General features: G+C 39.6%; 1 protein-coding gene across 1 annotated transcript in view; it reads left to right on the top strand.

The window, feature by feature from the left end:
- Window positions 1–336: 336 nt before the first annotated feature.
- cenpf (centromere protein F) overlaps window positions 337–15,506 on the top strand; it is a 37,209-nt gene continuing 22,039 nt past the window's right edge. The window contains exons 1-22 of the mRNA XM_015051211.1: window positions 337–437; window positions 3,110–3,281; window positions 3,363–3,488; window positions 3,674–3,744; window positions 3,824–3,960; window positions 4,036–4,127; window positions 4,825–5,092; window positions 5,189–5,391; window positions 5,464–5,589; window positions 6,412–6,540; window positions 6,626–6,748; window positions 6,828–6,963; window positions 7,038–7,167; window positions 7,936–8,215; window positions 8,287–8,493; window positions 9,240–9,448; window positions 10,180–10,309; window positions 10,684–10,962; window positions 11,469–12,056; window positions 12,399–12,530; window positions 13,570–14,390; window positions 15,365–15,505. Of these exons, the coding sequence (XP_014906697.1) occupies window positions 3,120–3,281; window positions 3,363–3,488; window positions 3,674–3,744; window positions 3,824–3,960; window positions 4,036–4,127; window positions 4,825–5,092; window positions 5,189–5,391; window positions 5,464–5,589; window positions 6,412–6,540; window positions 6,626–6,748; window positions 6,828–6,963; window positions 7,038–7,167; window positions 7,936–8,215; window positions 8,287–8,493; window positions 9,240–9,448; window positions 10,180–10,309; window positions 10,684–10,962; window positions 11,469–12,056; window positions 12,399–12,530; window positions 13,570–14,390; window positions 15,365–15,505 (4,490 nt within the window). The 5' untranslated portion in view covers window positions 337–437; window positions 3,110–3,119. The remainder of the gene's footprint in view (window positions 438–3,109; window positions 3,282–3,362; window positions 3,489–3,673; window positions 3,745–3,823; window positions 3,961–4,035; window positions 4,128–4,824; window positions 5,093–5,188; window positions 5,392–5,463; window positions 5,590–6,411; window positions 6,541–6,625; window positions 6,749–6,827; window positions 6,964–7,037; window positions 7,168–7,935; window positions 8,216–8,286; window positions 8,494–9,239; window positions 9,449–10,179; window positions 10,310–10,683; window positions 10,963–11,468; window positions 12,057–12,398; window positions 12,531–13,569; window positions 14,391–15,364; window position 15,506) is intronic.

Below are 15,506 nucleotides of genomic sequence, written 5' to 3'. Positions count from 1 at the left end.
ACAAAAGTCTACAAAAAACAAATCAGAACTAACATAACTCCCAACATGCTGTCACCATGACCGGTGCAATTCTGGAATCATCCATATGTAAACATCCATAATGTTAGCATCCATATGATCAATCTATTGCTAATATATTTCTCACTTATGAGGATATTCTAATTTATCGAGATAAATTTGGAGTTTGACTGGGTCATGATGATACCAAGCTGCTTTATTTCTGTTAATACAGATGGGACGTTTCTGTCTGTCGTGTGTATTGACATGCTGACACCACAAGGGGGCACTGTGGAAACAGTAACAAGTCAGCCAATCAGGTGCGGTATAAGTCGTGGCGTCAGTTTGATTGGACCAATAGACGTGTAGCTAAGGGAACGAACGCTTCCTCTACTACAGTTTGAATTTTCTAAAGTCGAGCAAGAAGCGTCGCGCCCAAAGTAAGTGTAGGCAAGCTTATGCTTTATATCTTCATATGTTAAAATCATCTCTGAAGTTATTTTGACAATATGAGTCGGTATTTAATAGAGCTGCCAATCTTCAAGCTGTGGATCGGTCAAGATCTAAGTTTAAGTTAGGTTTTATATTTTCGTTGAAACAATTCAACACGATCAACCTAACGATAAACTACAATGGAAACTGTAGCTGAACGTTTTTAATGCTTTTCTTTACGTCTAGCGGTGTTTTCACTCATGTTTCAGATGTGTGCTTGTTGGCCCAGAATTCTTCAAAAATATTTTTTATTCGTCTTTGTAGTTTTCATTTATTTATTTTTGCACTGACGTCGATTAATGGTGCTAATTCTGCTAACTTATTACCGACCTCATTGCTGTACAAACAGACGTACTGATTACACATTACATATCTATAGGTTGCGAGCATATAATTTAAACAAAAAGATAATTTTTTTATAGCTTCTTCTATTGTTGTTTTATTCAAATATAATCAGTTTTAATAAGCTTTTCCACAAATTCTGCATGCTGTGATACGATCAAAACAAAAACATTTGATTTAAAATAAGTTATTAAACCATACAAACTCAGACTCATTTTTTGCTTATAAATATTGCAGTATTCAAATATATTTTCAAAGAAAAATGTTTTTTTCAGTAGCTGGATATCACACTATCTGGGGTCTCTGTTTGTAGTGAACCCAAAGGGAAAAGTTGTTTATTTAAGGAACCAAACATTTAAAGAAGCAAAGCCAATGTGTGCATTGTGACAAATGATTACTTGGATGTCATATTTGATAAGTATGGCTGAGACTTAATGGTGATGAATAGATTTGAAAAATTATCGTCAGCTAATTTACTAATTGATTAATCGTTAACAGGAGTCTACAGACTCAAAAAAGGCAATGAACTGAAGAAAAAAAAACAAATTATTCGGAGCAGTAATTAGGCCAAAACTGTACAAAATCTAATATTTTAGACTAAAAACACAATTTTCTGGAAATATGTTTTCCTCAAAACTGTCAGTTTTAGCTTAAGTTGGTGGAAATTCATTAAAGGAAAGTTGTGTTATTTCATTTTAGGCAATAAAATTGAATTGAATTATTTGTTTTTCTTAATCTCGTTCAATGTCTAAAAGGCTCAGGTGGTTAAATGAAAAATCTTCAGAATGTGCCAATTTGTTCTCTGAATTGTCTGAAAATTCAATAGAATAATTTATTACTAAAGTAATTGTTAGCTGTGGCCCAATTGGTAAGACTAGTTTCTTTTTAAACGTTTTTTTATTCAGGTTGTGCGTATCAATAATATATTTGGCAGTTGGATTGAGTCTAACCTTAATGATCACGCCTGACGGACATTTTTTAGTGGCTCAGATGTAAAGTTCACAGAGAGATGAAGGCGCTGTACGATCACCACCATCATCATCGCAATTTTTAGCAGAGGCGTCGCAGCTGCATGTTTTCCTTAATTTGCCAAAAATCCTGTTTGAAATACTTTTCATTATTTGAATAATGAGGATCTTAAGAACTTTGTCAAATTAGCTCAGTTGGTTGTTTTTAATGTTCAGCTGTACTAAAATACACATTAATGTTTTCATGATATGCAATACAGAAAATTTTAAATATTCTAAGTTATTTAAAGGAACTCTTGGTTATTTTGACAAGAGAGCCACATGGGATTTTTAAACTTTAAAACCTGATGTGATGTAACAATATTTCCCAAATGTTTTATATAAAAATTGATAAGAGATTTTCCAGGTAGATCAGGTTGGATCTATGATATGCCACTAAACCTTTGTAACTCATATCTTTGTCACAATGACGCATTTTTCTGGACGGTAAATTGTCCCAGTATTTGTTCCGATAAACGATTTTATTTTGTGACTATTTTCATGTAAGGTATAAATAATGGCATAATAACACAAACTTGCCCTTTAATTTTGTAGAGAGCACTTAAATGAAACATTTTAAATATCCAAAATAAAACACAACAACCAAATATAATAAATGAGATGAAAATAAAAACCACTTGAACCAAAATCATATATAAAATGGATTATGATGTCTCTCTAAACAAAATTGCCCTTCAGTAGATATTAATCAGAATGAAAATAATTGAGCTCATTTTAATTTATTATGCGATTAAACGGTGTTAGCCAGGACAGCATAAATTCAAACACTAATTTAATTTTGTTCATTGAGCACCGATGTTCTGAAAAGGCAAATTAAAACACATTATATCCAATACAAGAACATGGCACAAAGCCTATAAATACGTATCAAACAGTAGCATAAATTAGAAGTCTGTGTGTTACAGTCAACTAAAGCAGAAAACAAGCCTAAAAAGAAATGATTTATAATTTTTAGTTTTTTGTTGTCTTGTTTTGGGTCCGTTTCCCTTTAGCTGGGAGAACTGGTGAGTTAAGACCCAGAGGGCTGTGACCTCTTTGGTTTTTGGTCTTGAATGTCACCTGATGGCCGTTTGAGGTGGAACTGACTACACTTGGGGATGAAATTAACAAGTAGTTTTCTAGAACGTTGAAATTGTGTTCTGGTGGGTTAAATCAGAATTTAAAGATAAAACCAAAGCCAGTTTCATTGGTTCATCCAACTGCTTTGTTCCGTCTCTTACGTGTGATAAATGATTGTGTCTCTGGTTGAGGTTTTAGGCCATGAGCTGGGCGGTGGAGGAGTGGAAGGATGGACTTCCAGGGAAAGCCCTGCAGAAGATCCAGGAGATGGAGGCCCAACTGGACAAGCTGAAGAAGGAACGGTCACAGAAGCAGTTTCAGCTGGACTCTCTGGAAGCTGCCCTGCAGAAACAGAAGCAGAAGGTCAGTTTTCACTCGCAGCAGCCGGGCGGGTTTGTGACGTTGACACGTTTGTGTGAGTAACTTGAACACTCGGCTCTTCAGGTGGACAGCGAACGCACCGAGATCTCAGCTTTGAAAAGAGAAAACCAGTCGATGATTGAGTCATGTGACGCTTTGGAGAAAACTCGTCAGAAGGTCGTTCATGACCTCGGAGTCAAAGAGCAGCAGGTCCGTTTCTCACAAAAAACCAAGGGAATGTAGGCTCTGCTGAGAGGTTGTACTGTATTTATTGTTACAAAAAAAAAAGTCACAGTTTGTGTTTAACATGTAAAATCTTAATAAAATACATTGACGTTTGTGGTTGAAAATGGTAAAAATGTGTGGTTCTAACTGGTTTGTCCCCCTGGACTCAGGTGAGCTACCTGGAGGGTCAACTTAACTCCTGCAAAAAGACCATCGATCGTCTGGAGCAAGAACTCAAGAAGTGGGTTTGTTTTTGGTTCCTGTTATCTCATCAGGACCATTGTTGTTGTTTTTTTGCTAACGTGTCTATTTTCCTTCAGGTACAAAACTGAGCTCGATCGCACTCAGCCTGCTGGATCTTCCTCGCTGTCCACCTCTTCCTCCGACCTGCAGACGTTCAGCACTCCACAGAAGACTTTTGCTACGCCAGCGCCTGTCGCTGCACACAGACAGCAAGGTATCCTGGTTTGCAGAGGCTTTGTGTTTCGTCTGAGCGGTCATGTTTGCAGGTCTCACTCCTGTGTCTTTGTAGATGGCAAACTGGAGGAACTTCAGGAAAAGTACAACCATGAAGTGGAAGAAAGAAGAAAGTTGGAAAGTGAGCTCAAAATGTTGCAGGTCAAGGTGAGTTTTACTTTTCATGTCTGATTTCTTTAATTGTAGTTTTTATGTGGACCTGTTAAGCAAAATTCACATTTTGCATTTTTTTGTATTTCCATTTGGGACTTAACTCCTTCTAAAAACAACCCCGACACTTAAGAAGTCATTTTTAGCTATATGTTAATGTTTTTTGGTGTCTAGAAAATGAGCCATTTTAAAATCCTCCTGATTATTAAGTCACATTCTACGGGCACTGTGTTGTTTCTTAGCAACTATCGCAGAGTCCAGCCCATCACCTAGCAACTCAAGTAGGACTCCAGCATGTTTGGTCAGTTGGTTTTACTGCTGTATTCGCTGTACAATGGCTGCTGGAAAAGAGAAGTGTTTTGTCAAATACTTACCAGCCAGAAATCACTTACTACATTCATGTTGGTTGTGCAGGAGGCTCCACTTCTGCTTTTCAAAGATGTATAGTTGTATAATTGTGCATCTGTTTGCAGCCATATTCATGTGTAAATGTTGAGCTGGGATTGTGGCCAGCAGCAGCTTACTGGGATTTAAAGTGACAAGACTCCCTAAAACGGCTTATTCTGAAAGGAGATCCAAATGGACAGAACTGACCAAAACTAAGATCTAATGTTTGTGTAAAAAATGTAACGAACATGTAGATCTATTTAAGGAGCCACAACAGGTCACCTTCATCGTGTCCGTCCTCCTTCAGTTGCTGAATCAGTCATCCGTCAGCCATAAGGACATCGCCGCCCGCCAAGCTGGGTCATCCATATTCCCATGGCAACAACAGGATCAGGTCCACAGCCTGCGGGGCCAGGATGTGATGGAGACGCCGCTAAAGAGGCGCGGTGCTTCTCTGTGGGACACCCACGAGGAAACGCCGATCAAACCCAGCCAGCGGATGAGTTCGTCCAGAACCGTCCAGAGTCCCGGTGGATCGTCCCAACAGACGGAGCAGCTGAAGAGCCTCAACCAAGGTGGACTTTCATGGATTTCATAGTTAATTAGTTTCTGATGTGGTGAGTGAGATATTCCCTGTAAACCTGCCTCTTTTTTTTTTTTTTCACGATCAGAGCTGCGTGGTCGTGTGTCAGAGCTGGAGAGGAATCTGGCCGCTCAGGAAAAGGAAATTCGTAACCAAGCGTCAAAGTTGCAGGAACTTCAAACTCACTTGAACCAAACCCGCAAAGAGCTGGCGGAGCGGGACAGAGAGCTGGCCAAGGCCGGCCACGAGCTGAGCCAGGCTGCAGACCGCCACCAGCAGCTGCAGGCAAAGGTACCAGGGGTCCGTTTCTGTTTGGTGACGTCATCTCCTGGAATAGAAGAGCTAAACGATCTCTGTTGTTAGTGTTCCCTGGTGGAGCAGAAGCTGAAGCAGGTCTCTGAGGAGATGAGCTGCCAGAGGCACAACGCTGAGAGCTGCAGGCGAGCTCTGGAGCAGAAACTCAAAGACCAAGAGAGAAACAGTCAGAAGGTAAAACAACGCAACGTTGTCTTGTTGTTTTTAAGATGCAGGGTAAGTCCTGGAAAATGCTTGAGTTTCAATCAGTTCTTGATTTCTGCATAAAATCCTTGAAAGTCGTTGATATTCAAGCTGCTCAGTTTTGTAATAAAATTCAATCTAGCGTTTGATTAAAAGCCTAAATATGGAAAACAATATTTACAGTTAAACCCAGATGTTTTCATGCACCTAATAAAAAGACACACATTTTTTTCTCACAGTTTGAAGTTAAATCAGACTAAATTGTTCTTGTTTAGGTCGGTTATAATTACCACAATTAGAGATTTTTGCTAAATCACAAAAAACTTGGCAAGAAAATCTGAGATTTTTTTGTAACTCTATATTTTGTTTAAAGATTTAATTTTAATCCAATTCAATTTAACTGCATTGTTTCAATATTAAAAATTTATTATTCCTATTGATCTTATATTTTAAACGCTAACATTATTGAAATTTGTGTATTTTTTTCGTTAAATTAGTGTTTTGTTCTCGGATTAGTCAGATTTATAAGAGTTTGAAATATTTCAAAACATAAAATGTTACATTTTAGGTAGAATGTAGGATACTATCACAAGATATTATTAACAGTGATAAAATATATGAGTGAAACTGTGTTTTTTATTTCATTTGTGTTATTTTTAATCTCCAAAGTTTGGTGATGGAAAAGTTTGAAAACTCACCTTGAAAATCCTTGAAAGGTTCCTGAATGTTACTGTGGGAAAAGTGCATAATCTCTGGGAAGAACATTAAATTCTGACTTATTATTCAGATTATATTTTGGTTTTGGGTTGGTAGGAGTTGGCTCAGCTTCAGAGTTCCCATCAGGTTTTGGATCAGCAGCTCAACCAGACCAGAACCAAGCTGACGCAGGAGGTCCAACAGGCCAAAAAAGACCACAATGTCCTTCAAGCGGACATGGAGAAGGTAGCGTCTCACTTCGGCGTTTTATTGAGCGACGCAAAAACGATACAACTTCTACTGTTTCACTATGTTTTTGTGGAAACTTTAGCTGCGCTTGCAGAAGAATCAGATGGAGAGAGAAATAGAGGAGCAGAAGCAGAAGCTGCTGCGGTCCGAACAAGGCCTGCAGGCGACGCAGACCAAAGAGCAAGACCTCCGCAAAAAGATGGAGGTACACACAAACTCCTGTATAAAACTTTCTGTTCTGGCAAGATGAGTTACCCGTTTTCAAAATGTCCTCTTCCCTTCAGGAGCTGCAGAAAGAGAAGAGCGGTGCGACCATCCAGCTGGACCGCAGCAGCAGGTTGCTGACTCAGCTGGAAGAGGAGAAGAGGATCTCTGAGCAGTCGCTGAAACGGACCCAGGGGCAGCTGGAGGATCTGAAAGGTAGGAAGCAGCAGGAACGATTGTTAATGTGTCCTACTCATGTCTTCTCACCGGCTTTGTTTCTTGTACTTCAGCGAAATCTGAAGGACAGGCCGAGGAGCTGAAGAGACTCCAGTCCAAACTTGAGCAACAGACTCAGGCGGCAGCAAGAGAGCTGGAGCAGATGAAGAAGACGCTTTCTGACGCAGAGGCCCAGAGTGACAAGTAAACATCTTAGAAGTCGTAACGTTTCCTTTCTGCTTATGATAGATTATGGTTTTCTATGTCAGAAATTGAGAAATGTAAAAAAAAGAAGCATGAAGGAAGAAGTGAGCGTTGTGCTAATTTGGCTGTGTTGTTTGGCGAAGCGAACACTAGAGGGCAGTTCTGAGTTAGCGTCCAGGAAAATGGCGGCCAGGTGGAGAAAATAAGACAAAATGAGGCTCCATTAGATGAAGATGTTTTTTGTTTAGATCAACATTTCTGCCATCTTCCTCTTCGATATTAACGCTGTCCCGACAAATACGATCCTGTAGCTTCTTCAGTTTTGTTGGATCAAAATATTGGGCTGCAACTACCGATTATTTTAGTAATTCTGACATAAATAAAAAAAACTGCCGTATTTTCCAGATTTTTCATTTAACCACTTAAGCCTTTTTTTTCAATATTTATGAACATTAAATATTTAAATAAATAATTCAGTCTCATTTTTGGTTAATAACATAAGAACAAATGGCAGCAGAAATAAAATAAACACAAAAAACAAAAAGAACTAAGATGGATACATTCAGAACAAAGACAAAACAGAAATAATAAAAATCATTTTTAAAAATTACTTGTCTGCTTTGGAAACTGATGGACTAGTTTTTTTTATACTCTACAGTTGATAGTCTATCACTATAAATTATATTTTGACTAATCAAGCGTTTTGCTCATCATGTTTCAGTTTTTCATCGACATTCAGTTCATCATAACAGATTTGTTGCTTTGCAGATCTCAGAATGAGTTTCAAAAGCAGAAGCAGGAGAGTGAGAAGCTGAGCAACACTCTGACGGTGGTGGAGAAGGAGAGCGAAGCGCTGAAATCAAACCTCCGTCAGAGTCAGGACGAGTGCCAGGCTGTGAAACTGGAGCACCAGGCTCTGCTGGAGTGGAAGAAAAACAAGGAGAACTTGATCAACCAAACCGAGGCCGTGCAGCAGGAGCTCACCGACAAGATTATCACTTTGGAGGACAAAGCGAGCCTGATGCACGAGGCCAACAACAAACTCCAGGTGAGTTTCACCAATATGCAACCTGCTGCTGTTCAGGAAGAAATTAAACGTGTGTGTGTTTTATGCTGCAGGACCAGATCTCATCCATGGAGGCAGACAAAGCCAGTCTGTCCGCCCACATCGACGCCCTGAAGGGAGAACTCCTCATGAGGAGCACGGAGCTGGAGGAGAAGCAGCATCAGTACCAGCAGCTTCAGCTCCACGTCTCTGAAGCGGAACAGAAACACGGCAAAGAGCTGGAGAACGCCGGGAAGCAGCTGGCGCAGCTCCAGGGTCAGGTGAGGCCAAGACTCTGGTTCCTCCTGAAAAAACCTTCAATCTGTCCTCCTCTAGGAGTGACAGGGTTAAGACACGAGCTAAAAATGCTTCATGAACCCTGAGACGTTTTCAAGGCTCGGAAATTGCTTCATTTCTGTGCAAAGTTTTGTAATAATACACAATCTAGCATTTAATTAAAAGCCCAAATTTGGAAAACATTATTTGGAATTGAAACCAGATATTTTTGCACACCTAATAAAAAAAAAAACATATATATTTTAATCGCTGTCTGAAGTGAAATCAAATTAAACTTTTCTTACTTTAGGTCAGTTACTTCATCATTCATTTTTTTAAATTATTTTTTCTGTCATTTTTGTTTGTTTCGTTTTGGATATTTAAAATGTCTTCCAGTTCCAGTGTTAAAGTTCATTTATCTTTGAGAACATGTTCTTGTATTTTTACCAGTATAATACTTGAAAATGGTCTCAAAATGACAATATTATCGTTTATCGCAATAATTTCTGGGACAATTTATCGTCCAGCAAAATTTGTTATCCTGACAGGCCTAACGTTGATGCTCGAAAAGTAAAAACATAAAAAAAACCGAAGAGTGTTTGAATTTTACTGTGTGGAAAGTTTACAAACCTTGTAAACAAGAGGAGAGTTTAGCAGCAGGAACCTTTTGGGTCCGAGAACCGGATGTGACTTTCCTTTAAGCTCGTTGCGTTGAGGTGACGGGAAACGTTTTCCTCGTTTCTTTAAACAGGTGAAAGAGCTGGAGTCCCGACTGCAGAGGGAGACGTCTCGAGCCGAGCTGGCTGAGAAGACGATCTCTGAGCTGCAGGAGGAGCACCAGGCCGCCTGCGACCTGCTGCACTCCAAGGACCAGCTGCTGGAGCTGGGCCTGGCTGAGGTCAGCCAGCTGAAGGACAGCCTGGCTCAGTCCGCCGCACAGCAGGAGGCGCAGAGCGACAGGTTGGACACGGACTCTCTGGAAACTTAACGTCTAGTTTTTATACGTTTGAAACTCAATGAGTTTGAATTCTGATGAACAGATAAATCTCTGCAGTTTCTATAATGAGGTGGAGGTTAAATATGCTGAGGAATAAATTATCTGTCCTCACTGAGGCATTTACTGAAATGAATCGATTATTAATGCACTCGTCAACTAATTTAGTGACCAATCAATTAACTGGAGCATAAAAACTCAAAACACACAGAGCAGAAATGAAGCCAAATCAATACATTTAAGATTTAAAAACAAACCTTGTAAATAAAATATGCTCAACTCAAAACTCCTCAACTGCTTCTAATTTACAAAAAAAATATTTTATTTATTGATCACCTTTTTCTTAATTAATCCCTACAAAATATTGATGTTAAATCAAGCAGAAATGACTGAGATTTTCACAAGTTGGAAGTTTTTTTTGTTTCGTTTTTGACTGCATATGCAAATGATCAAGTGTTCACTAAAGGAATGCTACGTTGTTGCATTTTGGGCAAAAAAAAAATGATCTGTTTATTTTCCCCTTTTCATGAATCTTTAATACTGTATAAAAAAGGCTTAAGTGGTTAAATTAAAAATCTGCAGGATTTTTTTGTCAAAACAATCAATATAATTATCAGTTGCTATGGTAATTATTAGCTGCAGCCCTCGTTGGAGCTGATCCGTCATGCAGATGCATTTGGTTTGTTTCGTTTTCCAGCTTCGTGATGCAGAAGGCCGTCCTGCTGAAGCAGTGTGAGGAGAGCGTTTCGGCGCAGGCTGAGGAGACGGAGCGCGTCAAGCTGCAGGCGGAGGAAGTCCAGCAGGAGCTGCTGCTCTCCAGACACAAAGTATTTTATTTAGAGCTTATACTCTGTGAAAAAAACATTCATCTCACCAGATATTTCTAAGCAGAAATTACAAGCATATTGCTTTATTAAATCTAAATATGCTTTTATTTTTCAGTCCAACGTTGTTAGATTTGTAAAGTTACAAAATATTATTCTTGTAGTCCACATAGTGTCTTAAAATATATTAATTTCTTTATTTTATCTCATTTCAAACACAATTTTTAATGTATTTGTTAGAACTACGTAAACTGGAGTTATTATCAAATAAAATAAACTCATTCCTGTACATATTTATCCATCGTTTTGTCCTGGTCTATCACCTAAAACCCATAAAAGTAACTTTTTAACCAGCTTTTTGTCTCACCCCGTTTCAGATCACTTCCATGGAGCAGATCCTGAAGGTCCAGGAGCAGCTGGGAGCCGAGCTGCAGAAACAAATTAAGACGATGTCCGATAAGGAGGAGGAGCTGACGAAGACCTGCGAGGAGAAATCAGAGGAGCTGAAACGTTTGGAGGAGGAGCTGAAGGTCCAGCGGAGCCGGACCGCGGAGACGGAGCAGCAGCTCAGAGCGGCTGAAGCTCAGATCCTCTCTGTGGAAAATCAAAAGGCTGAGCTGGAAAATCGACTTCAAGAGATGAAGACAGAAGCAGAGGTAAAAAGAAAATCCTGCATAATCCTTTCTTTCTGGTTTCTGGGTTTGTTTTTAAGATTACAGTCTGCCTGATTACGCAAAAAAAATCAATTAATCTCATAATAAATTAAAACAAACTCAATAATTTCTATTTATATGATTTATCCAACAAAAGCTGGATGACAGAAGTCTCCAATCTAGTGCTTTGGTTTCAACTAATCCCTTTTTTAAGGATAATTTTATTTATAGACTTCAGTATCCATTTTATTTGTTGTTTTGCTTAATTAATTTGAATATTTAAAATTTCAGTGTTAAATGTTCATCAGAATTTAAAGCTTATTGGATGAACGTGAGAATGTCTTATTGTGCTGCTACCGTTATATTTGAAAATGGTTTCACAACAATATTATCGTTTATCACAATGATTCTGGGACAATTTATCGTCAAGCACAATTTGTTACCATATACAGAGTAAAAATTAGTTTTTTTGTCTTGGTGTTGAGACTAAATCATGCATCTTTGTTCAGATCCTGCAGTTCAGTCACACTGAAAGGATAAACGCTCTCCAGGAACAGATCTTATGTCTGGAAAAGCAGGTTGCTGCAAACCAGGAAGCAGCAGAGGAGGTTCCTGTCCTGAAAAACAAACTGGACGTGGTCAACCAGTCCCTTGCTCACCTTAACAAATCTCTTGAAGCTTCAGAAAAGTGCCTCAGCTCTGCAAATGAAATAAAAGCTGGCCTGGAGGCCACCTGGTCTGAGAAAGTGAAACTTATCACAGCTTTGGAGGATCAGATCAATAATCTCACCGAGAAGCTGAGGAAAGAGTCTGAGAGCCACAGCTCAGAGGTTGGGGACTTGGCCAATAAGGAGAGGAGCCTCAAAGAGCAGCTGGAAGCCATTAAGCAGTCAGCAGCTGCAGCCAAAGCAGAATCCAGCTCCAGACGGGAGGAGATCCGAACCATGAAGGCGACTCTGTCTGCAGCGTCCCGCGGCCTGGAAGAAAGAGACAACACGATAAAGGGTCTGAAAGAGAAGCTGGACAAAGCAGAGGCAGAGCAGGCCAAAGCCTCCGAGCTCCTGAAGGAGAAGACGGTGGCCATGAACAAAATCAAGGTCAGTTATTAAGGTCTTCGTATCCAGAATGGCTTAAAAACAAGCCCTGGTTCTTATGTTTACTTTTTAAAATAGTATTGTGTAATGTGATGTGCGGTAATGTGTCTTGTCTCTTTTGTCGTTCCAATAAATTATGAAAAGTGTGTAAGTGATCGATCAATGAGTTAATCTAAAGTTGATCTTACGGATTAATTGATAAGTGGCCATTTTCTCTTATATCAAGAGGGTTGAACTCATTCCGTAAGACTGATTGATTAATGGTTAATCAAAGATTAATGGTTTACAGTACTAGTAAATGTGAATGTAAACATTACTTCCAAAGTATGTATCTATTGAATAAAGGTGCAGCTGGAGATGCTGCAGATGGACCTGGAGGACAACGAGTCGGCCATGACCTCAGTGGACAGTCAGGTGGAGGAGCTGAAGGGAACCATAGCGTCACTGGAGGCCATGCTGGAGGACAGCAAAGCCCAGGTTGGCTCACGTTTTGTTTTTATTACTCTTCAGAAGTTTTCTAGAGGCGAGTAGTCCAGGTTCTGGAAGGACTGACTTCAGCTGCGGCCCACACCGTATGAAACACCCTCAAGCTCTTTAATTGGCTCTGCTCCTCAAACTCCTTTTTCTTAGTTTGACCCTTTTCTACCAGTTCTACCAACTTCAAGTCAGCAGTCACCTCTGTGATTCTGTTGGCCGTAACATTTGTGTCCCTTTACTTTGTTGTTTAATATTTGAATTTTATGTTAAATTATGTTTTCAGCTGTGAGGCATAGAAGTGTAATAATCAGAAAACATGCTTAAAATATATTCCTTAAAGCTTATGTTAGAATTACTGAAGTAAATCAACTTTTCCATAACCATATTAATTATTTAGGGTTGAAACAATTCATCAGATTAATCATAATCAATTGATTATTGAAATAATCGTCATCTAATTTGGACTTGGTTAGTCGTTAAGTGGCATGGACAAACTCCAAAAGGGTCATTTGTTGAAATAACCACATTGTCAGAGCCGTAATTAAGAAAAAGCTGTATTTAAAAACTCTCTGCATTTTGCACTTAAGATGAAAAACAAAAAACTTTTTTTATTTGTGTGTAAATATGTTTCATCCAGAACTCCTTTTAACGTCACCTGGTGCAAATTCTCATATTTATCACCTTTTCCTATCAAATTCATATTTGGTTAATGCAAAAAAAAAATCAATCAATCAAATGTTGGTGTTTGAAGTATTTTTAAGCTGCAGATGCATCTTGTGCTACAAATGGTCAGCCGCACGCTAAAGGAATGCTATGTTGTTGCATTTTAGGCAATAAAATGTTTGCTTTCTTATTCAAAAAAGAAATTTAATTTAGAAGATATATTTGTATCTTCTAATGTATTTCTAATATTGTATAACAAAAGGCTTAAATGAAAAATCTACAGAATGGGGCTAATTTGTATCCGATTAACTGTCAGTCCTGATTTATTGAGATGTAACAGTATGTTTAACTAATGCTCTCCCGTGTCTACACTCAGGTTTCTGTCTTGGAAACCCGTTTGGACGAGGTCCAGTCCCAAAACTCTCTGCTGGAGACAAAATACGTGACGGCGAAGGAGGAGCTGCTGGAGCGGAGCTGCGAGATAACCCGTCTGGAGGAGGACGCCGTCAGACGGCAGCAGCTAGAGGAGAGCGTCTCGGCCTTGGAGGCCAAACTGAGTCAGATCACTGAGGAAAACTCAAAGGCAGAGACGGAGCTGAGGCAGATCATTCAGGAGAAAGGGAGCCGTTTGGATCAGCTAAACGAGGAGAAAAACGACCTCCAGGCTTCCTTAACGCTGCTGATGGATGAGCAGAAACAAGCTGAAACTGAAATCACTCGGGTAAAAGCGGGGAAGGAGGAGCTGGAGGAGAGAATGAGCGACCTGTTGAAGGAGATTCAGCAGCTCCATGCTGATGTTGGAGAGTTATCTGAGCAGAAGCAGGAAGCGGAGGCAACGATCGACCAGATGGCTGCAGAAACGCAACAGACGGAGTCCGCGCTCCGTCGGGTCTCGGAGGAGAAAGCCCAGCTGGACGTCGCTCTGAGTTCAGTCAGCGAGGAAAAAGTTGAGCTGCAGGAGAGGCTTTCTGCTTTAACCTCTGAGAACAGGGAGCTGGTCTGCAAAGTGCAGCAGGTGGAGGAGGAGAAACTCCAGCTGGAGTCAAAGTTTAGTGAAATCTCTGAGGAAAACGTCAAGCTGCAGTCGGAGATGAACCGTCTGACTGCAGAGAAGCAGCAGCTGCAAACCAGCGCAGAGAGGCTGCAGGAGCAGCTCGACACGAGGGACGAGATCAGCCACACGGAGAGCAGAGAGCGGTACGTCCGTTTCATGTTTCCATGACTTGGAGACGCACCAATCAGGTCTGACTGCGGCTGGGCGATGCACAGATTTTATCGATTAAATCAAACTTTTCAGTTTTAAAGATTTGATTTCAAGAAAATCTGGATTTTCTTTTTTTGTGCTCCTTTGCTCAAGTAATATCACTTTGCCCAGGGCCGCCATCTTGTTGACGAGCGTGTTTTACAGCTTGTATCTGTTTGATGTTTGAATTCAGGTCAACTCACAGAAGAGATGATTGAAGTAAAAGCTCGTTTTTGGAAATGCGGCTCTGGAAAAAATTAAGATCGAGAGCACTGCATTGAAAACCTCCTGGTTATTCCTCCAAACACTGATTTTTTTTAACTCTTCCTGAGTTAAAATATTAATATTGTTGTTTCTAAATGAATATAAACTTGTTTTCTTTGCATCATTTGCGGTCTGAAAGCTCTGCATCTTCTCATTTTCTGCTAATAAAAACTAAATTTATTAGCATATTGTCAGTAGTTCATAGAATAAAAGAACAATGTTCATTTTACTCAAACATATTCCTAGAAGGAGTAAAGTCAGAGAAACTGATCATTTTAAATGGTCTCTTAATTTTTTCCAGCGCTGCATATTCTGACATTTGTAAGTGAAAATACTGAAAAAATTTTATTACAATCAGAAATTGAGTTTGATATATTGACCTGCCAATACCCATTTTTACAGATTTAGTTTTTATTTTGTTTTGCTTAAAATACTTAGGCCATATGTATTTCTCTTTTCTTGTTTTTATAGAGATTATAGTTTTTATTCCAACAGGAACTTTTCAAATTTCTGCATTGATGCACAAAAACATCAGAGTTCTTACCTTTGGTTGGTTTAATAGCTTTGAAAAGAACAGATTTACACACACACACACATATATATATATAAAAAGCCTGTTTATTTATCAGTGAGAAAATTGAGGAAATTGTTTGTGTGACAGCAGGAACCAGCAGTTTGAGGTGGAGCAGGCTGCGCTGCACCAGAAGCTGTCCGTCCTCCAGATGGAGCTGGCTGTGCTGCAGCAGCAGTGCGACCTGCTGCTGCAGCAAGTGGACCAGCAGCAGCGCATCATTCAGCAGCTCACA

Source organism: Poecilia latipinna, unplaced genomic scaffold (genome assembly GCF_001443285.1).
Source record: "Poecilia latipinna isolate Pla-1442-1.1 unplaced genomic scaffold, P_latipinna-1.0 Scaffold1036, whole genome shotgun sequence".
Taxonomy (NCBI): Eukaryota; Metazoa; Chordata; class Actinopteri; order Cyprinodontiformes; family Poeciliidae; genus Poecilia; species Poecilia latipinna.
Note: the sequence above shows the minus strand (reverse complement) of the source record. Positions and strands in the feature narration are given on the sequence as shown.